General features: G+C 35.5%; 4 protein-coding genes across 6 annotated transcripts; 2 read left to right on the plus strand and 2 right to left on the minus strand.

The window, feature by feature from the left end:
* The first annotated feature begins 7,634 nt into the window (after positions 1-7,634).
* On the plus strand, positions 7,635-10,962 carry LOC113704156 (protein TIC 20-I, chloroplastic-like). Its single transcript, XM_027225869.2, has 3 exons — positions 7,635-7,793; positions 9,003-9,201; positions 10,019-10,962. Exons 2-3 carry the CDS (start codon positions 9,024-9,026, stop codon positions 10,657-10,659), a joined length of 819 nt encoding a protein of 272 aa, XP_027081670.1. The 5' UTR covers positions 7,635-7,793; positions 9,003-9,023; the 3' UTR covers positions 10,660-10,962.
* Positions 10,963-12,320: 1,358 nt separating this feature from the next.
* On the minus strand, positions 12,321-12,867 carry LOC113704157 (auxin-induced protein 15A-like). Its single transcript, XM_027225870.2, has one exon. The coding sequence runs from the start codon at positions 12,763-12,765 to the stop codon at positions 12,487-12,489; it is 279 nt and encodes a 92-aa protein (XP_027081671.1). The 5' UTR covers positions 12,766-12,867; the 3' UTR covers positions 12,321-12,486.
* Positions 12,868-16,258: 3,391 nt separating this feature from the next.
* Positions 16,259-16,878, plus strand: LOC113703373 (auxin-responsive protein SAUR22-like). Its single transcript, XM_027224712.2, has one exon. It carries the CDS (start codon positions 16,357-16,359, stop codon positions 16,663-16,665), a length of 309 nt encoding a protein of 102 aa, XP_027080513.1. The 5' UTR covers positions 16,259-16,356; the 3' UTR covers positions 16,666-16,878.
* A 1,470-nt stretch (positions 16,879-18,348) lies between these two features.
* Positions 18,349-23,276, minus strand: LOC113702665 (caffeic acid 3-O-methyltransferase). 3 transcript variants are annotated; one of them, XM_027223780.2, is made up of 5 exons: positions 23,126-23,276; positions 20,715-21,152; positions 19,441-19,751; positions 19,061-19,125; positions 18,349-18,897 (listed from the first exon to the last, which is right to left on the minus strand). In XM_027223780.2, the coding sequence occupies exons 2-5, from the start codon at positions 21,143-21,145 to the stop codon at positions 18,595-18,597; spliced, it is 1,110 nt and encodes a 369-aa protein (XP_027079581.1). In that variant the 5' UTR covers positions 21,146-21,152; positions 23,126-23,276; the 3' UTR covers positions 18,349-18,594. The 3 variants fall into 3 exon arrangements, with proteins under 3 accessions (XP_027079581.1, XP_027079580.1, XP_027079579.1); XM_027223779.2 differs by having other exon boundaries at positions 20,715-21,196; XM_027223778.2 differs by having other exon boundaries at positions 20,715-21,206.
* Positions 23,277-23,491: the final 215 nt, after the last annotated feature.

Genomic DNA, 23,491 nt, shown 5'->3' on the forward strand with positions numbered 1-23,491 from the left:
TTTTCAGGCCCATGTCAAACCCAACCAAAATACACCCCAATCTTTAACTAAAACCCACACAAAAATAACCCTTAACCCAACCTAACCTATTTTACTAAAACCCATCAAGGTAATAAATCCACCAAAAATTATTAAGCCTTAATTATATCCTAAAAATCCAAAGATAAAAACCCTCTTAAAATATGCAAAAAAGGATTAAAACTTTAAAGGGGCAAAATTAATTTATTTTTTCAGATTTTGGGCCACAATGTAATTATGTAGAAATTGAGAGGTTAAGTCACAATTTTTAAAATTTCTATGCAGCCTGGTTCAAAGCTTTCTCTACTTTTTTTTTGTCGAAATGTTAGAATCATTTCATTCATTGTAACGAGAAAAATACAAGTGCGAGCAAAGGCTCGAAAAGACTGTACATCTAATGCTTAGTAGCACTGAGGAAATTCCATTCCTCATCCACAAGAATGCCTAAGGCATGGGAACTTAATTTTTTACTTCTTTCTATTCTCTCTTCATTAACCAAGCAAAACAAGCACATGCGAAACATCTTCTACAAGTTTAGTATGTCATCTATCAAGGTAGCTAAACTACTGTTGGGCGGGCTCTTGTACTTTATCTGTCTCAAAAGTTCCTGGTTGTGGTAGTGAATCGTGATCCTACTCCAATTCAGCTCTAGAGCTTTGCACAAAACCAGCTTGATGGCCACTGCTTCATTTATGACTCTATCTCCCAGGCTTCTCTCTTTAAGCGCCCATTCCGCAATCCTGATGTTTGGATGCATTCTAGCTATAACTCCAATCCCTAGTGAGACTTGACCGTACTGACTTATTGTAGCCATGTCTAAAATGATGGTACCCTCTTCTGCATGACCCTGATGATGTTCTTCTTGGTTGGAAGTTGTTTCTCCTGTGCTCAGACTAGGTTTAGTGTTCATGATTTCCTCTTGCTCCAGCCATTCCTTTTGAGCTTTCCCAATTGTCCTAGCTGGTAAGCAGCTGCTTATGTTTTCAAATTCCTTCTTATTCCTTTCTTTCCACACTTGCCATAAGATGTTCGCAGTCAGTCCAATATACTCCATCTCCCTTGGCCTTTTCCTTGCCTCTGAGATCCTAATCCACCAATGTTTGAAGTCTCCTTGTTGGTCTACCGCACCATCCCATTGTATTGGTGCTGCCTTCCATATCTCCTGCGTGTGTTGACAGTTTAACAGTAAATGTTCCACTGTTTCCTGCTCTTCCCCACAGATTCTACACACTAGATCTCCCAATCTTGTCTTCCTGTATATTGCTGCTCTCACTGGTAGTGCACCTGTTAAGCATTTCCAAATGAAGACTTTATTTTATGCTTGATGTTGAGCTTCCATAGGGTGTTCCACATTTGACGAACTTGTTGACTACTATCTGTGATACTTGGACCAGCTGCTTCTGATTTTTCCTTCTCAGCATTTGTACTCTTCTTCATTAAAAGTTTATATCCTGAGCTGACCGTGTATATCCCTCCTGCATTGTGTTGCCAATAGTAGCTGTCCTCCCTCCCCATCAGACTTAGGGAATGTTTAAGATCTTCTCAGCATCACTTAGATTGAAAGACTTAAAGATGGTGTTTCTATTCCATCTATGATGACTGATTAACTCATGCACCATCTTCAAGTCCTTGCTTAGTGGTCTAGTGGAGGTTGGCTTACCTGAACTAGATCCAGGAATCCATCTATGGTCCCAGATGCTTGTACTTCTCCCATTGCCAATCCTTCTGATCAACCCTTTATCCATCAAGCTTCTGGCTCCTAGTAATCCTTGCCATATCCAGGAAGCATTTTTGTGAGTCTTGCATGTTAGGATTGAGTCTTTAGGGAAGTATCTTGCTCTCAGCGCTTTGCTTAACAAGAGGTTTGGTTTAGTGAGTATTTTCCAAATCTGCTTGCCTAGCAATGCTTTATTGTAAGCTTCAACGCCCTTAAATCCCAGACCTCCTGCATTCCTCTTCATTGACATTTTCTTCCAAGATAACCAGTGCATTTTGTTTTTACCATTTGTTTCTCCCCACCAGTAATTGGCTATCAGTGAGCTAATGTCTTTACAGAGCTTCCTTGGCAGTTTGAAGACAGACATGGCATAGGTAGGCATTGCCATAGAGACTGCCTTGAGCATCACTTCCTTGCCTGCAGTGCTCAGCAACTTATTCCTCCAATCCTGCAGCTTTCTCTTAATGTTTTCCTTAATGAAACCAAAGATCTAGTCCTTTGTCCTAGAGATCACCATAGGCAGTCCTAGATATTTTCCTTGTTTCAATTCTGTCATTCCTCCCAGTGAGCTACATACGTCTTTTCGAAGCTTTCTCTACAACCTTTCTTATTTCATTAAAATGCAAATTGCCACAGACAACATCAAAATTTGGACCAAAACAAGATTGTGCAGCCTGGGAACTCAACGAAATCTCATCACTTGAACATCATATTGAATCTCATGCAAACATGGTAGAAATCTCAAATCAACAGTTCACAGAAGACACAACAGAAGGAAAGACAAGGCTAAGAACAAAATTGGGCAAATTTGTTGCAGATTTAAGCTTACCTTTTATGTTTGAAGACACCAAATAAACGTGGGGAATCCAAGAAAAATTAGCTTCAAGGTTGGAATTTGATGGCTGAAGTTTTGTTGTAGGATGTTCACTGGTTGATAAAGCAGCAGATTCGAGCTCGAATTTCACGCACTTGGAGGGGTTTTTTCTGGAAGTTTTTTGAACGAAAGTTGCACTTCTACAAACGTAGATAGTGCATATTGGGAAAAAAACGCTGAGATGACTGAGATTGAGGTTGGATTTTGCTCAAGAAGGAAGCTGGATGTTCAACCCTGACTTAAGGTTTTCACAAAAAAATTTCTCCACTTTTTTCTTGCTCTCTCTCTCTCTCTCTCTCTCTCTCTCTTCTTCTCTTTTCTCTTTTTCCATCGCCTCCCCTTTCTTTCTTACCCGAATGGCTCCATTTCTATGCATTTATATGGAACAACCCCCCCCCCCCAAAACCCTAAGAGCAATGGTGGAGATGGGTTGGCTTTTAATGACTGATTTGGAGTTATTTGATAGCTTGGATTCCAGACAAATCTTGATGATTCCTACTGATATGAGTTGGCCTTGTACTGGGGAGGCTTAGAGTAAAGAAAACAAAAACCAAAAAACGAGGTAAAATCGCTCCAAATAGCCAACTACAATTTTGTACCTGTACCAAGCTTCATTCTTGTACGAAGCAGGTGAAGGAATGAGGAACCACGTTTTTTTTTTTTTAACAAAACCTGATTTTTGATTGATTTTTCTTCTTCTTTTCTTTTCAGTTTTTTCCTACAAAACCAAGAAAACAAAAAATGTTTTTGTTTAAATAACTTTTTCATTTCATTTTTTTCTTTTTTTTCTAAAAGACAACAAAATTACAAAAATAAATAAAATAAAATAAAAATGAATGAATTGGCAAAATTTTTGGTGTCTACAATCTGTTGTACTTGGGATCTGGGAAGACGATACTTCAGGTTGGTATTGGTTGTTACTTCCACCAATCATGATGGACGATTTTATATTTGAAATTAAAGTTAGATAGATATTGATAATTGATTACATGATAGATATTGATAATTGATTACATGCTTATGAAAGGAGAGAGATAAGCACCATATAGAATTTGTTAAAAAAAATGAAAATCATGGAATAAACAAACAAAGGCAAAAGAAGAGAGAGAGCAAATATAGGATAGAATGATAAGGATGATTTTATAGAACTTGGATGACAAGGACGATTTTATATTTGAAATTAAATTTAGATAGATATTTATAATTGATTACATGTATATGAAAGGAGAGAAATAACTCCATACAGAATTTGTTAAGAAAAAACACCAAGAAATCATGGAATAAATGAACAAAGGCAAAAGAAGAGAGAGATGGAAGAGCGTAGGTTATTTTATAGAGCACGTTGAAACTACTTTCTATGTCGTTAAGTCACATAGAAAAGAGAAAAAATAAAGGGATAAGGATGAAAATACGACTTTAATATATATATATATATATATGATTTCTTTCTTTCTTTCTTTCTTTCTTTTTATTTGGTAATCAAATGATTCCCATTCTAATTTGTATGTTTATACCCAAACTACAAGTCAAGTAGAAATTGGGAACTTCTATTTTGTGGGAAACTGAAAACTGTGAGGATAGCTAATTAAATTCCCCCATATAGGCAATTGATTTGAAGGTTTTTTTTTTCTTTTTTTGGCCCCTTCAGCATCAAAGTTTGCTCCTTGACAAATATATATCTTACGATGAAACTGATCGTGACACATCTCTAAGTATTGCGTGCAATTGATCGGTGTTTCAATCAGGGCGGAATCACCTGTCTCGCGGCCCCAATAATTTCAAAGTTGTTTTGATGTAATAAGAATTTCAGTAAAGGACTTCTCCTAGTTTAAATTTTGCCACCCCCATCCAAAACTTTTGTTTTGGATAAAGTTCCCTCATAAACTTTGGAATTATACAGTGATAGTACAATAATAGTGGCCAAGGTCTAAATTACAATGATTTACAAATTTAAACACATATATACCATGGATTTTTCTGACCCCCGAACGCTCTTCAATACACCTAATTTATACATAGTTTACCACATAAATATACAAACTCACATTTAGTGTGCCTCTACATTTAAATGCTTTTCCAAATTAATTTCACTTCTGACAAAAAATTAACATTTGAAATCCTCTTAATGATTGTCTCATGGACATCCGTTAGCTAAATCCATGTAAGAATTTTTCTATCTGATTCCTAGTGGGCACTCGTTGGTACACATATATTACACTTGATTTACTATATCAATACACACATTAACACTTATTTATTATATCATTGCACACATTAATACTTATTATCCTCTTTCTCAAACTAATTTTACTTTTACAAAAATCAACACTTTATGTCTCTCTTAATAAGTACTAAGGCCGCCGTTAACCTAACCCATTGCATAGAATTAGCTTGCCTCATTTTTTATACGCTTTGCTTTCTACTAACATTTTTATTAAGTGACTGTAATTTCAATTAGACACTTTTTTTTAACATATCTTGCCCCTAAATAAGGTGGCAACGGGCTAGGTTGAATTCAAATATTATGGTCTGTTTGGATTGTAAGTTATTTGGGATTATTTGGGATATTTTTACTGTAGCACTTTTTGTGATGTGATGTATGTAAGATAAAAAGGTATATTGGAAATTGTAAAGATGATGTAAGCAAATAAAATTGGGAAAATATAAAGCAATCCAAACAAAATGCATTACCTGAATTCAAGCTCAAACTCAAGCTCTATATGAATCTCAAAAATTTGACCAGTTTTCGAATAGAATACCTAAATGCTCGAGTTCAACTCAATAGCCAGACTCTAAGTAGCTCGAGCTCGGTTAAGCTCAAGCTTGAATGAGCTGCTCGACTCATCTGCGACCTTTACCCCTAAGATCCAAATCTTGGCTCTGCCAGTGGCTTCAATGGGCCAACCACAAATTCTTTCTCAAATTTGGCAGACAGCAAACATGAAAAGTTCACGACGATCTTACGATAATTGGAGCATATATCAGCTAGGACTAATAAAGCAGTGAAATTTTTTATTTATGTACTTTTTACTACAAAATCATAACAACCTACAATGGTAGGATCAATACAAACAATTATAATTAGTTAACAGCACAAACAGAGATATTTGGACCTAGGATCTCTAAGTATGGGACTACAACATATGAAGCAGTGAAACTTGAATTGGAACAATTCTAGCCAAGAAGCTGGAGGGCCATTTTACAGTATATTCCACATTATGCAATTACTGCATTGATTAATAAAAAAGTTTACATGAGGTAAGAATTTCAGTCTCTAATGAGTTAGATCTCGCTTGAGAGTTTAAGAAAGAAAAAGTATAAGTTAGAACTCCATGTTTAAATTTCTCTCAATTAAATTGTCTAACTTATTTTATTCTTTTTGAATTTCAGGAACCAAAAGTTTTAGGTTGTGATCAATTAAAAGTCTTGGATTCAAGTTTCATTAAATGTAAATTTTTATCTAACTTTATGTTAGTTATCATCTCACTATTTATGCATTAGTTTGTATTCTTGTTTTGTTAATCACATTGGCCCTATTTAATAACCTAATCAGCATTTAAATTTAATTGGTTCAGATCTAAATATGTTCAGATGCATTTGATAACTAAAAATTGAATATCTAAATTAATTAAGTGACACTGAATTTTTAAGTAAAATTTGCTTCAAAGAATAAATGATAAACTATTCACTTATCACTTAATATAATATGCACTCAAATGTATTAATTTAATAATTAACAACTCATTAATTTAATATATTCAAACTTCAGTTTTATCAAACGCAAACCTTAATTGTTGGCTGTAATCAATTTGTATTGATCCCACCATTGTGGGTTACTTGTACTCTCACTTTAAAAAGAAAATAACTTTTTTCCGTTGTTTTATTCCTTGCCTTTCTTTTGGAGTTTTTCCTAGTCCCTTTATTTTCATTTTTACATATTTATTTCCTTGTTTCAAGTGTTATCTCCAAGCGATAGTCTCCAAAAAAGTTGATCCTTAAAGGTTAAGAACGAAGATGTTGTAATGCTTAAAGCATTAAAAATGCAAACATTTGAAAATAAAGAATGAAACTAAAACTACAAGTCACAAAAAAAAAAAAAAAAAGGGACTAACTCAAATTGTACGGAAAGTTGACAAAGTTGTGGATACCCAATTGGTCTTCACTTCATACCCAAGTGACCCAAAATATGCAGTGGGTCACATCTCACAAGCAGCCCAACGTACAACTACCATTACCCAACTGGGCAAGATGATGTCTGAAATTATGAATCTATTGGAAGGGTTGGGTCATTGTGTGGATTGCTACGCTTGGGCTTATTTTTCCAACCACAGTGGTGCCGTGCAACATACCCACTTTTATTTAATTAATTAATAATGAAAACTTTCCAGATTAAGTCTATATTTTTCGTAATTTCCGTAAAACATAACAAAGAAATAAATGATATGAAGCTAAAATAATGACTTATAGGAAGAGATTTTCTTGAGTAATTACTCTATTAGAAAAATATTCTCTAAACAAGTTTATTCACCACTTTTTTATTTTCTAATCATCTTTTTTTATGTTAAAATGGTACATTATATATCAGAAAGTGTTACACTATGATTTTTTTTTTTTTTAAAAAAAAGCAAACAAAATCTAAATGCCAATTTTTTATTTTAACTATAGTCATACAGTCTAACTTATTGACAAAAAGAATTTTTCATTTTTCGTTTTTCAACATTCTAATTTAATCTTCTCAAACAAAAATTTCAACTCAAATTAATATTTCGTTCAACTTATTCATCCTCTGGCTAAAAACATCTAACACGTCAAAAGTGATAGGGAAGAAATGTCAACTTAATAGTGTATTTCGAATAAAAAAATTTTTAAATTTTTTTAAAAAAGCCAAGAGAGAGAGAGAGAGAGAGAGAGAGAGGGGTCGTGACTTGCAACTTGCAAGTGGTAGTAGCACTTAGCAGTGGGGCAAAACAAGGAAATAACAAGTCTTCAAGGGGTACTTTTTAAATTAAATTTTTTTTTCAATTTTCCGATCTTAATTTTCCAAAGCTACAATAAGCTGAGCGGAAGAGTGAAAGAGGTTGGATAAAGTCATAAACCCTGTGTTTTTCAGCTCGCCATCGGCTCCTTTTCACTCCACTCTCCCCACTCCCAACTCCCATGAATCCACGCTCTTTCTCCATTTAGGTAAAATTTCTGTTTCGATTTATCTTTCTTACTGTGTGTGTTCGTGTGGTAGTGTGTGAATTTCTGTATACCACTATAATCTTACAGGTATATACAGGGTTTCTAATAGCAGACAAGTGTGCCAATTTTTTTTTATAACCTGTATTTTGGGATTTTTGGACCTGTTCTTTACTGGGTCTTGGATTTTGACTAATGGGTTTTGAGTTTTACGGGGATTTTTTTTTGGGGGGTTAAATATTGTATTATATTTGCAGAAATTGGCAAAGATTGTACATTCTTGTTAAATGTATGAAAATTTTGGCTGTTTGTTTTTTACGAAATATTGTGCTTCTGTTCTTTTGCATTGTAATTAGTATGGAAAGATAGGATCAGGACTGGTAATTCATATTTGTGGTTTTGGGATTATCATATTCGGGGAAATTCAAGCAAAAATGGTTTTTTTGTTTACTTCATTTTGAGATTATTCTGTGATTTCTCTGGAAATGCAGACATAAAATGCTTAAACAGAAAGTCATTTGGGAAGCCTGAAAATGCATTAGATGAGGATATTGCTTGCCCAATTTACGTATTAGACCCAGCCCGTGGAAGATTTGTTTGAGGCTCAGCTGCATAGCTCATTGATTTAGCCATTGGGTTTTGGACCTTTGGTAATCACGGTTGATATGAATAAAAATGCTGTTGATATGAATAAAAATGCTTGCAATGAATTATTGGAATGTAGTAAATTTTCAAGTACAATCTTCAAAACTAGATGGATATGCACCCACTTTTCCTTAATGTTTTGAAAGGCTCTGGTAATCACTATTGTGAAAAGTGACGAAGTGAATCGTCAGTAGAAGGTATTGAAAGGTGGATGAGTTTTCGATACTGCTTCAAAGTTTTAAGTTGTTGTAATATCTATTAAGAGTTTGTGAAGGCATCTACTTAGGATCTACATGTGGTGCACACGCACAATTATCTGTTCTTCCCTTCTAGTGACGTTTCAGTCCAAAGTGCTGAATTTTCTGAGTAGTCTTCTGTGATTTATTAAGCAGTCTTCTTTTATGGGTTTACTTGGAGGTTTATGTGCGTCAATTTCTTGTTACTGTAGTAATATCATGAGAAAAGAAAAGTCTTCCACTTTGCTTCTATTTTTCTGATTTTGAATTTAATTTTCATTTTTTCTGTCATATTGAAGTGTGTGAAATGTTTTCACTTTCTTGATTGTAGACCTTTACAAGGTAACTGAATATGATTTTACATGGATGCCGTTTGAACTCTGGAGATGCTTCTATGCCTTACATGGCATGTAATCTGAAGTCTTATAGGTTAGCATCTTCAGGCATACCTTGTTTGTCTCCCAGCGTTGTATTAGCGAGTGCTGGAAGTTCTTGGGCCCCGCATCACAACCGTATATCCTGCTTGAAAGGTGTGTCTGTCTATCTTTTGAGGGTTATTTATTATCCAGCCTTGTCGCTTATAAACATATACGTAGAGTGTTATCTCTATCCTATTTATTTTGATATAAAACCAGGTGGCTCCTGTGCTTGGTGTTACTGATGTTTAGGTAAAGGAAATGTTTATTTCTCAGTTATGTAATTTTTCTTAGTTGTCCTTTTCTCATATATCTTAAAGGGCCTCTGTAGCTGGATGGCCCTCTTAAGTTTCTGTATAGATTTGAGTTCATATTTTTCAAACAAGATATAGTCTTGCCGTCTTTATGAATTGAACTGTGGGGGAAAAGTTTTTCTTACTACCTATCAACTTTACTGGATTGAAGTGGAAGTAGAACTAGATGCGATTAAAGTCATTGCCATCTCAAGTAATTCTGCTTCACTGTTGTTTGCCCATGTCCAAACAATTTAGTACACCAGCGATCAGAGTCTACATGCTTGTGCACTTTGGTGTTGACCACCTGAAGGGAGCAATTAGATAACAAATAGTATGTTGTTATTGCATTATAAGACAGATCAGGTTAGAATTTAATGGTACATATGGACAATGGGCTTTTCATGTGCAGAGTCTCTCCAGAAAACTACCATTGATATTCTGAAAATATGGTGGCCAATTGTTCAAATGATTTTGAAGCCCTTGAATTTTTGTTTTGGCAGCCATCCTCTTTGCTTTCGTCCTTAATTATGGAATATTTTTGCCTTATCTTAGCTGTTTCAGATGTTTTTAAGTCTATTACAGTTTTCATCTCTATGAATCATTTTCTTAAATATTGTTCTGATTGGTCATTTCAGGAATTCAGATTCTCAGTCTTTCTTTTGCTTCATCACCACTGTTAAATGGTGAACTAGGTGGGCTATCACATGCTGTACCTAGGTTACCTAAGCGCCGCCAGTTTTTTCGACCTCCAAGGGCAGCAAAGGATGATGTTCCTTACAGCTATAGATACCCTGCCATGACCAAGAAGCCCAGGTGGTGGTGGAGAACTTTGGCATGCCTCCCTTATCTGATGCCTCTACATGAAACATGGATGTATGCTGAGACAGCATATCATCTACATCCCTTCTTGGAGGATTTTGAGTTTTTAACATACCCTTTTTTGGGAGCCATAGGGAGGTTGCCAAGTTGGTTTCTGATGGCATATTTTTTCGTTGCATATCTAGGAGTTGTTAGGAGAAAAGAGTGGCCTCATTTCTTCAGATTCCATGTGGTGATGGGCATGCTTCTTGAGATAGCTCTGCAGGTTATTGGCACTGTGAGCCGCTGGATGCCTCTTTCTGTATACTGGGGAAAGATTGGAATGCACTTTTGGACTGCTGTTGCATTTGCTTACCTGTTTACTGTTTTAGAGTCCATGAGGTGTGCCCTTGCTGGAATGTATGCTGACATTCCATTTGTATGCGACGCGGCATACATTCAAATTCCATATGACTAAAGAAAGGCCTTGAAGGATGACTATTAGTTTCCTTTTCTGATGGAACATTTAAGACATCGGCGATGTGGATATTGATCTATCATGGATTGAACCTGAAAGTTCTGATGTTTAATTTTCATTTCTCTTTTACAATTTTGGCTTTTGGAGATAGCTTTGGACCTCAATTTAACTAAATTTTGTACCGTCCCTTATTATACATGTATGTCTTGGGAGAATATGTAATGGGCATGAACAAGCAAAAGTTTAGGATGTCTTTCGGCTTTTGGAAATCAGATCACCCTATCTTCATTGTTGTTGTTTCAACTCAAAGTTCGCCGTAAAATGGTGAAGTTAATTATTTTAGGGTAGTTCTTCTTCCCTATTAAATTTTTGCATTATAAGGTTTTCTTTTTGCATTCATGGCTACCCTTCAGCCACAGCCCCTTTAGCCGGTCTTTTGCCGACTTTCTTGGTGACTCTCTGGTGCTTTCTCCCTTGCGGATAAACAGACTTCCAAACGCAAAGGGGTGCCTGCAGTTTTATTTTTCTAAAGATGAAACTCTGAAGCTAGCAGCGCAAGAGTCTGGAGTAGGAAACAATTAAAGTCTAGAGTTGGACCTTCTTTGGTTGATCATGCCTTGGCTTCTCCATCCTATTGGTTTGGGGGAGACTAGTCAGTATACAAACAAGAGGATTGATGATATTCAAGCTGCCCCTTTCTCTACTTGGACACCCTTTTAGTAGGAAGCCACTGGGTGAGATTAGTGCAGATACTTTGGAGCAAGGTCAAATTTGCGATTCTCCCACTTCTTTCTTGGATTCAAATGATCTTGATTTAGATAAATGTCTAGCAGAGCTAAAGTTCAACAGCAAGACATAATTGGATGCCCCATCCAAGGAATTCAATGATGCGTAAATGAACATTTTGAGGTAAAAAAAAAAAAAAGAACAAAAACAGAGTAGACAATGTCAGAAAGGACACGAAGTGTGCAAGAGTAAGCACAAGCACAAATGAAGTGGCTGAATTTTATTCCTGAACCTTCCTCTTCTCCATTACATGGTCGCAAGCCCAAATGACAACTTGACAAAAAATTTTAAAAATCTTGAAGTTGTTTGCCTGTTTTGGTATCATGGGGCGAGGCCAGCCTCCAGGGCTCTCCAACATGGCTGCATTTGAAATCAACCAAATAAAATTCAAGTTGTACAAGACTCTCCTGCAGTTGTACATGCTTTTTGTGTAGGTATCACAGTAATGACATTTGAGTCAGTAAAAAGCCAGTCACTGACTATTTAGTATTTACAGGCACAACATATTTTATTAAGGGAATAACATCAAACAGTCATCAAGGTTTTCGGTAAGAGACTTGTAAAAAGACAGGAAGACAGGAAGGAAGGGGGGGAGGGGGGGGGGAAGAAGCACTACAGATTTGCCAAATAGGTTTATCAACTTGTCTTCTAGATTTTAACTTTCAATTTCATGATGGATGGATGATGCATCAGAGGGAAGACAGGAAGATTGTGGGAAGATCATTAGCTTCATAGTCCAAGTGAGAAAAGAATTCTAGTTCTTCATTTCCCTCATCAATTATATCTTCATCTGTTTGGAAGTATGGCCTGCATTTCCTTTCTTCCTTTCTCAGTCAAATTGCATACTCACAAAGGATTTTTTAAAAAATGAGAGAGAATGCAAACGAAGCATGTGCCACTATTCATAATCCTCTTCTTTCTTTGATGGAAGAAAGGAAACTGTACAAAATTTATCTGTTTTCTACGTCACAAAAATTGTGCCTTGCTATCTCATATATATAAAAAACTACTACTGTTCTCTAAATTTACATGCCAGTGCTGCTAACTCATGTTTTTACTCAAGCAAGAGGTCAGATCAATGAACTTGTCTTCTCTGCAAGGGATTGTCAAACCCCCCATTGGATGATCAAAGCCAAATTCTTCCTCAGCTTGACTCAACAATTCTTGGAATGTAGGCTGATTCAGGTAAGCTATGGGAATCACAAAGCGCTTCTTTTCACTTTCTCCAACATAAACTGCAATATAGCCCTTCGAAACATCCTTGGAAGATGGTCTAAGGCTTTGCTTAGCTTGAATAATACGAGGCAGACGGATGGCCATTACTTTGCTTGGGATGCTTTCTCGTATAGCTTGGTTGAAAAAAAAGAAAGGTAGGAAGACTTGCAAGAGAAAAAAGAAAAGTTTTCGATCAGTGTTTGATAGATTATGTTTAACAAACAAGTTGGAAGGGTATATATAGAAGAATCACAAGTTTTTTTTTTTTATCTTGATGCTGTGTAAGTGTTGAAGACTAAAGAGGCATTTTGGTGGACATTAGAGATAATAGCTGATGAGGTATCACATGGTTATGCCTTCCTATCAAGAATGCAGAACCATGTACTCGTTGAAGCTTATCAGGGCCTACCACTTCCTTCAACAAGAAACAGAGAGGACCACTTCAGAAATTAAAAAATATCAAGACTGGGGAGTGAGCATTCAATGATTGCATAGCAGACATTGTAGCTGTAAAGCTTTTTTTGGCAGTTAAATCCCTACTTTCATCTCCAAGTAACTTGCGAGTTTTGGAAACAATGAAGGGTTAAAATTACTAGCTACCTAATGGAATACGAGCTTATTCAGTGTGCCTCCTAAGGTTGATTTATTCAAGTTTTAGCTGTTGTTGCATGTCAAGAAACCAATCTACATGCTAAAAACTTGAACATCCAAAATCCCTTATCATCACATGATAGACTCGCATCAAAGCCATGCCCAAGTAGCTAATGCCTTTCAGCATTTGAATTCATTTCAGACACAGCACTGTGTAAATGAGACCGTGGTATCGCACATGAACAATGGAAAAGCTCCAGTGATAACATTTCCAGAAGTTTACGAGGTGGTAAAGTTTCTTTTTCTCTCTCCAACTTTCCAGTTTTCATTTTCTGCTAACGGATTAGACATTCCTAATCTGATCTCTCACTTGCCACTACATATTACAAAGCAACATTGTCAGCTAGGAGAAGAGGCATAATTTAATGATCAGTAATTGGAGAAAGTCATAAAACTACAAACTTCTGAAGCAATATAGACCTTGTACGCGGTGGAGGAATTGACAAATTTGCGTGTTAAACGTACATGCCATTAAAACATGGCTTCTCCGGCAAGAAACCTGTTACTTCATGGATTACATGTTGGAAATTTCATTATCCATTAACTTTGAAGTGGTTGATCAATTACAGTAGCGTATGGTATGAATTCGTACATTTTCTGCTTTGCAGATTTAAGCCATTTTATCATGTAGCTATTAATTAAATACCAAAAGAAGAAAAGGAAAAATGCCAAGTGAAGATGTCAATCTGTTCCATGACAAATTGTATTTACAGTATGCACCGAGGGTGCCCCCAAAAAAAAAAAAAAGAATCTAGTTCTGCTTTTTCCCAAAATTGGATTTACCAGATTCTAGCAATTCTGCTAAAACATAAGCTTCCAAATTTGCAATCACGGCTTGTTTATCCTCCTTATGGGGACCTTAAGTTGCAGGTGAGATTGATAAAAATTTCTTCCGTGCATGGAATTGTCAGAGCACCCATAGGGTGGTTGAATCCAAACTCTTTTTCAGCCTGGGGTAGCAAGCACCGAAATGAAGGATGGTTAAGGTAATATAATGGGATCACATATCTCTTCCTACTGGCTTCCCCTACATAAACAGCAAAGTGGCCTTCTGGTACATCTTTACCTCCTAAATTTGAAAGAACTCGATTCATAATCTGCTTAGCATGAAAAATTCGTGGCACGTGAATACCCATTATTCCTGGTTAAAGCTCACTGTGATTGATTCTTGCACTTCGTGGACGAGGTATTGTTATGTTGGATTTGGTTTGAATGGCAGCAGATATATATAGTACAGGGAGACAGGAGAAGGTGGTGAAAGATCTTTTGACACGAGAGGGCGGTAAAAAAATACATTTGACATTGAGGTCCACATAAAAAAATAATATGATTTTCTGTTGTTTGATTGCGCTCACCAAGTATCCACTAAGATCACAAACTTTAGAGTTGGTCATGGCTGCTGACAGACAAAGGAGGTTCGACACATGAAGATGTTCTTATGATGTAAACTAATAAGTTTCTGAGCAACAAATGGTTCTACAGAGACAAGAAATTAATGTTATGTTCATTGGTGATTCTAGTAGTATTGATGCATACTAGTAAGATAATGAGCATCACATATTTCAGCAGCGACAAGCAACACATTCAATGTTGGTTGATGTTCCCAAATTGCTCAACTAGAAGTCAAGTTATAGTGCATTCTTAAAATTATCTTTTATGCACCTGGTTGAGCAGATACAAGTAAGGCATATCATGTTTGTTGATGGTTCTACATATTTAGCCAATTGCTTACACAACTTGGGTATCAATGTATTCTTGACATAAACTAGTAACACAATGAACATCACACAGTTCTGCGGAGACGAGCGATGCACATCATGTTGGTTGATGGTTCTACATACTAAGGCAAAATGCTTATATACCAATTAAAAAGTTGGGTATCAATGTATATTCTGCTTGTTAATATATTGGGTGGATTAAATAGCAAAATGGAATTCACCAAGCATGTCTTTCTCAAAAAATAAACTAAAAACCTTGCCATGTCCATACCAGATGGAGATTGGTAATATCTCCTTTCTCTCAAAAGAAAAGTGGGTAACATGTATATGAGTTAACATTTCAAGAGAACACCCAAAAAAAAATAGTTTAAATGATTTTCAAGAACTGAGAGAGAGCAAGTATGAACAAAGTCGAAGCGTGAAACTGGGGATTACTGAGATTCCTCCTTTCCATAAGGTGACAGCAAGCCCAGCCACATCCTATATTCAGAAAAAATTCAAAAATGTTGAAGTTGCTTTTCTTTCAATTCCAGTTAGCACAAATTTTCTAGATGTAATGTTGCATAGCTACTCCAAGCAGCTTTTGCTTCAGAGATGTTACAATTGGTACTTCACCAGAGTGCTTCTGTACTGCAGGCTACATGGGAGTCTCTATTCTTCAACAATGCTCCCTCGCTGAAATGAATTTAAACTCTGTAACGTCCTATCTACTTGTTTGATATGATTTCAACTTCTATTTCCCCGCTGGTATGAAATGAATCGATTTAGCAAGTGGAGAGTTTTCAGTAGGTAGATCGATTGCTTACTGTGCAACAACAGTAAACTAATATTAACTGTAGTAGGACAAAAAATGAATAAGCCCAAATTCCATTTGGTACTGATTTTCATCCTTCAACATTTACCAGATTTGTAGATTACCTTGAGATGACAGTAAGATTTAGATGGCAAAAAGCTTCAGTGGCCTAATAACTTCTGGTGTGCAATCATTGAACCTCAGTCTTGATACTTTAAGTTCAAAAGGGGTCCTCCTTGTTAGATGTTCAAGAAAGTTGTAGGCCCTGCTACACTTCTTGGTTCTAAATTCTTGATCATTATTTGGGAGGCAAAACCATGTGATAATGCATGACTCATGTCCTGTCTTTAATGTCCGAAGAAAAGCCTCTTCACCACATCAACAAAATGATGATTCTTCTGTATATAAGCTCATAACTTGATTAGCACAGCACCAGTTCTTCATTCACAAACATTATAGAAAGCCTTCTTTATCCTTTAAACCTTTCTATTCATTGTTTGTTTGATTTAATACAAGGAAGCATCCTGTACAACAATGGCTATTCGTCTGCCTCGTATTATTCAAGCTAAGCAAATTCTTAGGCGCTCCATATTGACGTCTAATGCTGCCATTTCAGCTTCTGTAGATGTTCCAAGAGGCTATTTAGCAGTTTATGTTGGAGAAAATGAAAAGAAACGATTTGTGATTCCCGTTGCTTACCTGAATGAGTCTGCATTCCAAGAATTACTAAGCCAAGCCGAGGAAGAGTTTGGTTTTGATCATCCAATGGGGCGTTTGACAATCCCCTGCAGAGAAGACATGTTCATTGATCTCACTTCTCGCTTGAGTAGATGTACGAGTTAACCGAGCTGGCACGCAGTGTTAGACAATAATAGTATTTAGTTGACATAGCAAAGCACAATCTTTGTAATGTAGAGCATGCAGATTGCTTTTGTACATTGCTTTTTTTTCCATGAAAGCAGAGCATTATGACTATTTGAAGCTGTCTGAAACTGCCATTAGTAGAGGAACAAAATACAGCTTCAAAAGAATGATTTATTAATCTTCCTTATCAGATTCGACCTGCAGCATTCTTCTGTTTAAGAGCAACATTTGCAGAATAATATTCATGATCCATGCTACTCTTCATATTCTTCAAGAAGAAAAGAAAGGTATAAATCAATTAATTGGAAGAATAATTGTTGGCCTAATTGGGAGCACAAGAATTGCTTGTGTCTGTGTTTAAGCAACACTATTGTTACGTGTTGATTGGTGGTTAACTTTCCAAGCAAACTTCTTTTGAAACTTCTGTTCTGCAATGCCTTAAAATCTAGACAGAGGACAAGTAGTACTGATCTCAGACAATTTGATTAATGACACATATAATCAAATCGAAAGAGCAGGCAACTTGATTAATGACATATTAATCAACTATTCAGGATAAAGAGAGAGGAGTTTATTTCATAAGAGGATTTATCTCAAGTAATATAAGAGTGAGTTTGAGCAGAAACAAAGGGGTTGATGCAGATTACTAACCTTGCTATACCTCTTTTATGATGTTACGAAAAGCCCTGATGACATCTGCAGAAGATTCACAACTTGTAATAATTACCAAACTTGCAACATCAGTTACATCACAGGTTCATCTGAGTGAAAACAAGCCATGATCTAAAAGAATTGCCCACAAAAAAAAAAAAAAAAAAAAAGAAGCCTTCTCCCTTTTTACTGGTAACATGAGGAGCATGGTGTTTATGCAGCTTGAGACAGAAAGGAAGGCAATTGACAATAAAATTATATAGGTGAATTGCAATTAAGGCAAAGCAAGTATTTTACATCAGATTAAAGCACCCACCTTCGTCCTTACTCAAATTTGGAGTATTGCATTTCCAGCTAGATGTGTTAGAATATATATATATCTCCTACATAAGCCTGGTGCGTATATTCAATTGTGAGCAGTGTAACTGACCAGTGAAGACTTCTCCGAAAGAATGGGCAAATCCAATCTCTTCTTAAGTGTTTTGCTGCAATATTAGAAGTTTTAGCGGTGGTCAATATCTCCAAGCTTACAAGTTACATTCAAAAGAAGCTCTTGCAGATTGCAGTGAAGTTTGAACACATAAGTAGGAGACAGCTTACGAGAAAAAAATTTGAAGGTCAATCCTCTCAGTCATAGGTTGTCCTCATCTGTTAATGAAGATGTTTTTACAGCGGTTTTTCCACCAAAAATCATTTTGGGTCCAGAAGATAAACATCAAAAGCCAGGGTTAAGGAAGCAGATTACTGAATAGGTCCCCATTCAATCCACTCAAAATGAGAAGCTGTTGGAAATTGAGGAGAAGATGATGGAAAACGTGCAATGAGATGGGGTTGGATCGATACATAGTGCCTAAGGAATTAAGGATGAGTTGCATCCTAAATCAATTTAGCATAAGGCAGCTCTAAAAAATTTGGATGCAGCAGACAAATTGTTGGTGTCTGTCTCAACAGGGCAATAAACGGAAATTAAGTACTAATGCCGATGTTTCACTGTTTAGAGAAGACAACAAATTCGAGAACGGACAAGCTGCTGCATTAGCACATCTTCAGAAAGAGTTCAAACCAAACCTCCTATTCAAAAGCAGATGATGCGAAACTAGGATTACAAAAAGGCACACAAATGAAAGATGTTTTTGACGGCTCAATCGTACGAAACCAGACAAAATTTATTGTTATTGCATTACATCTGCAATTATTATCAGACTTCTAAATCAGAATAAAAAACAGGTTCTTAAAAGCAGACATTCATGCATCAATCTACTTGTAGAATTCCAACACCCAAAGGTCAAAGAGCCGACATTCGACTCTTATGCCTCTAAATCCTGCTTTAGTAGCCAAGGCCCGAAATTCCAGCTCTGATCTCCCCTTTGCACCGGGGGAACAAACAGCCATCATGAAAAGATCAATTTGCATATTGCTTTTGGCAGCTGCTTCGCTATTTTCAGGATTCACAGGAACGATTGCATCGACAACAATTACCTTTCCATCATTTGGTAAAGCCTTGTAGCAATTCCTCAGCAACTTCAAGCAATGCTCATCATCCCAATTGTGAAGTATCCACTGCAATGATTAGATACCCCATAAAATCATCGTGTCACCAAGGGAAAAAAATAGAAAAGAAAAATATAATTGCATAAGCACGAAAAAAGAATTGTAAGAAAAAAAAAAAAAGAAACCCTTTAATTTCATGCACATTATATAAATTCTTGATATTTCAACTTACCTTCATAAAAATTGCGTCCGCTTCTGGAACACTTTCAAACATATCACCCCCCTTATGCTCAATCCCTGCAATTTCACACGTCTCTAACTCAATTGCAGAAGGTATGTATGGCTTTCATGGATTTTGTAGATCAGAATCTAAAACTCATGCAGAAATGTGAAAGCAAAAGACTCAATCAAGCATGACTTCTTCGAACAAGAATAATTTAATGTTATAACAAACTCAATGAGGTCTTGACTAGTAAAAGAAAGAATGTACTTTACTTAGTAAGTGCCATTTATTTCGATTTGTATCCTAAGTAATATTCAATTAATCAAATGCAGAATCTCTATGGTCACCACGAAAATCAATACATGAAGGACAAATGATATTATACATACCAGGGTAGGATGGGGCAACCTCAATAACATGTGGCAAGTCAAAATTAATGCCCTTAATGTTGGGGTATTTAGATGTTATCATATGGATGGCTTGTCCAACAGCACCACCCACATCAGCTAAGGTTTTGAGATTTTCAAAACCCTTGTAGCACTCGAGGGCCTTTTCTAGGACCACCTTTGTATGGCAGCTCATCGCGTTATTGAAAGCCTCATTGTACCTGGGATCTTTTGTCATATACTCGTATAGTTCACAGCCATGAGTCCTCTTGAATGCATTTCCTCCTTCCAGAACTGAAGCTTCTAATTGATACCTGAAATTGATCCAAGTTGTATCTTAGAATCAAATGGGGTACTACCATTAGTTGAATAGCTTAGAATACTATACTAGTGGCAAGTTAAAATATAGCCTTAAAGTAATTGCAAAATTTGAAGTGTATATAATTGTTTATTCCTTGTTGCAACATTTTACTCATAGCTCCTCATTTTTATATTTTATAGTTGGCCTCATACACGTAATTTTGTCTTCTTAATCAGTAAATTGTTGATGTTCCTCCATATATCAAATTTAAAATGAAGAAAATAAGGCCTTTAACTGCTATATAAGAAGCATTTGATCATCCCCAATAGAGTGATGGCGTTGTATTGAGACAAAACCTTTCATTAGAAGCCTAATTTTAGTTTAGACCTTTTAATATCTTTATGATCTAAGGTGTACCTAAAGTTTGAATAAAAACAAATATTTGATATTTATAATTTTGAGGAAAGTTGTCCCAAAAAACTTTGAAAAGGGCTAAATATGAACCTTTCTGTGTCCAATTTTGAACAAAAAGGGAAAAATAAGAAAATCTTGCCAAGTTGTGATGGTGAGAATCATGTCAACATTAGTTAAAACAATAAAACTTAAAATCTAGAATTGTCTGCACAAATTACTTCCCCTTTTTTAACCAAAAGAAAAAAAAATCAATCTTTTTTCAGTATTTGCAAACTAGAGTTTCAAGTAACATTAATATGAAGTGAGACATAGGTAAATAACGACTTTACGATGGATTTTAAAATAATAGAGTCAACATTATTGTTGTCACTATTAGCAATTATACAAAAAAAAAAAAATATAGTATACATTTTCTTTTTGGTAGAAATAGGAAACATTGAGATCCAAATTTGGTAATATACGTTTCCTCTTTTTGGTGTTTACTACTCAAGTTTTCCTGAGGCATGGTCTATAATTTAACAAATTGGATATGACTGATCAGAAACAAAATTTGCAAATGTACCAGGAGTCCATCAGCAGTTTATTTTGAAGGTAGACCGAAAGCTGCCTCAGAGTTGCTCCATATTGGTGTTTGATAAAGTACTTGGCAACCGGTGCCAACCCATATCGTCTTTCATGATGAGCACCGGCACCACCATCGACGACCGAGCAAGTCAAGACCGAGTAGCCGGCAAGGAGGCGAAGCATCCGGTCCAGAAAATCAGGTGCATCAGGGTTTTTTGTGGGCATTTGGGATACAATCTCGGAGGGTGAAAGTTTTCCACCAGGTCCAGCTTTTGCAATGATTTCCAGCACATCCAGCTTTACGGCGGCGTTCAGCACCATCGGCATTGTCATCATTGTCATCAGCTGCATGGCGTAGGAGAACCATTGCTCTTCTTCTTCTTCTTGTCCACTTATGGTATGTTGGCTTTCTACCCAGCAAGACTCCATCAACGATCTTGAATTTTTTAGTGATGAAATTTAGGTATGGCAATGGCAGCACTGAAATTGTCTGATTTAATGAGCAGCTGTTTTAAATTTTAATTGATAGGATATGTTTCCCAACCAATTCTTCACGTCAAATATAACTTCTTAGTACATCAATTGTAATGGACGCAGGGCGTACACTACCTTTCGGAATAATATAATATTTTTTAAATAAAATGTAACTCTACATAAACTACTTGTAAAACTTTACAACAGATACACAATTATTACATATTAAACCAACATGAATAATAACAAAAAATCATTTTTTTGTTGTAAGAATATACAAGAAGTTTACGTAGCATTATAAAATCTTTAAAAAATGGTACACTATTCAGGTCAACTATCCCTGCCCCCATCCCAATTGTAATATATTCTTTCCTTTTTTAGATATATGTAATCTTCTTGTACCATTTATTTGTCAAACTATGAAAGATTTGATTAACGAGTGCTCAATGAACACATATTAAGATTTTTGAAGTGTTAACCTTAGAATTAATCTTTTCTACACTAACAGTGTGTACACTGTCAATTTTGGATAAATGATAATTGTACAAAATTTAAATTTGAAATCTAACTTTTACATATGTATCATGAATCTAACCGTGATTGTATATAAGATTTACTCTTAATCTTATAGTTAAGTTAATTCAAAAAGTATCGAAATGCAAAGGGTACAATAAATGTGAATATTGTCTTGATATAGTAAATTAGGTATAATTTAAATATACTGACAATCGCTCAGTTGATAATTATTGGGCAAATCCAACAATGAATCCGAATCATAAATTCCTTGGACACATGGTATGGACACTAATAAAAGCAATGTATTAATGTTGGTTGTACAATGAAGTACAACTTTCTAATAATAAAAAGCGGCAAAACGGAGATATCCACTTATCCATTCATATAAACGATCATTATCCATATAATTCATATATATCCAATTAGTAGAAGAAAATGATAAAAAAGACACAACTGTATTAATTCAGTCATAAGCTGAAACTGTCTCTTTTTTACTCTTTTCCTCTTACAACAGTGGAACCTCAAGACATTTTTCATTAAGGAAGCATAGAAAAATCATCAACTAATGTCAAAGTAATTTTATTTTTATTTGTTTTAAAAAGTGGCAGCTAAATTGTTTGTTGAGAGAGAAATTGTAGATGGCCCAGCAATATAGCATAGTATTACATGTCTCTGTTCTCAACAAATAAATTAGAGAATTTTCCATCGTTGAACAAGAAAAAAAGCACTCACTCTATTCATTTTCATTTGATATTTTGTTTAGGCGACATTGCATTGAATTTATAAGCATTTACATAAATCATAAGTTTGCAGCATCATTATTTCATAATTTGCATCAAATTTTTTAAGATTGGGATTACCAACGAAGATACATAAATTTTTGGAATATAAATTGATATGCAGATTTGGACCCTAAATTTAGGACTTGGGTGAGTAAATGGTTAAATGGATGAATCATGGTTTTGTAGTATCCGTCTAAATGGCATCCAATTAGATCCATTTATTAAATGGTTCTAATTGGATTGGATCAATTTTATCCACAATACATTTAACTAAAACCATTTATCCATTTTGTCACTTCTAGCCTTCGATCACAACTTTAATACAATAATAACTTATTTTATTAGCACTAAAATCCATGCAAAGTGTAGATTTAAATTGAGAGAATATGAATTTAGCATTTTTTTTTTTGCTTTTGTTCAAAAAATGTGCCCATCATCGACATTTTGCTAATCACATAGTAGGTGAAGGAGAGCCAAAGCAGGATATGTAAGAGAGGACGAACCAGGGGATGTAAAACAAAAAGAAAAAAAGCAAAATAGTATTCTAATTTCCTTGAAATTTCTTTTTAAAAAATTTAAAAATAAAAGGGATGAAATTTAAGAAGTGAAAAGGGGAAAGCAGGATTAAAGCACATACTCTACCACGCGCAGTTGTAAAAATGATATGTATCGGCCCTCAATAGGAGAAGCCCATCTCTTAAAATTCCACCTTGTAGTTCTATGTTTTTCCTTTCATCTTACAAGATTTATATATTATAGGTACAGCAATGAGAAGTGTATGGGACAAAATATCCATACAAATGAGGAAAGATGCATTAAAAACCATAGCAAATATATCTATATATTTGGTAGAGTTAAATAGATAAGAAGTGCATGGCACAGATTTGTCCATAAGAGATAAATCAACAACCACACAATGTGGACCACTCTGAACGTGTCCCCTTCCCTACATTTAAATATATAGTTATCAAATCGTCTTTAATTTTTTTTTCTGTTGTTTTTC

Source organism: Coffea arabica, chromosome 8e (assembly GCF_036785885.1).
Source record: "Coffea arabica cultivar ET-39 chromosome 8e, Coffea Arabica ET-39 HiFi, whole genome shotgun sequence".
Classification (NCBI taxonomy): Eukaryota; Viridiplantae; Streptophyta; class Magnoliopsida; order Gentianales; family Rubiaceae; genus Coffea; species Coffea arabica.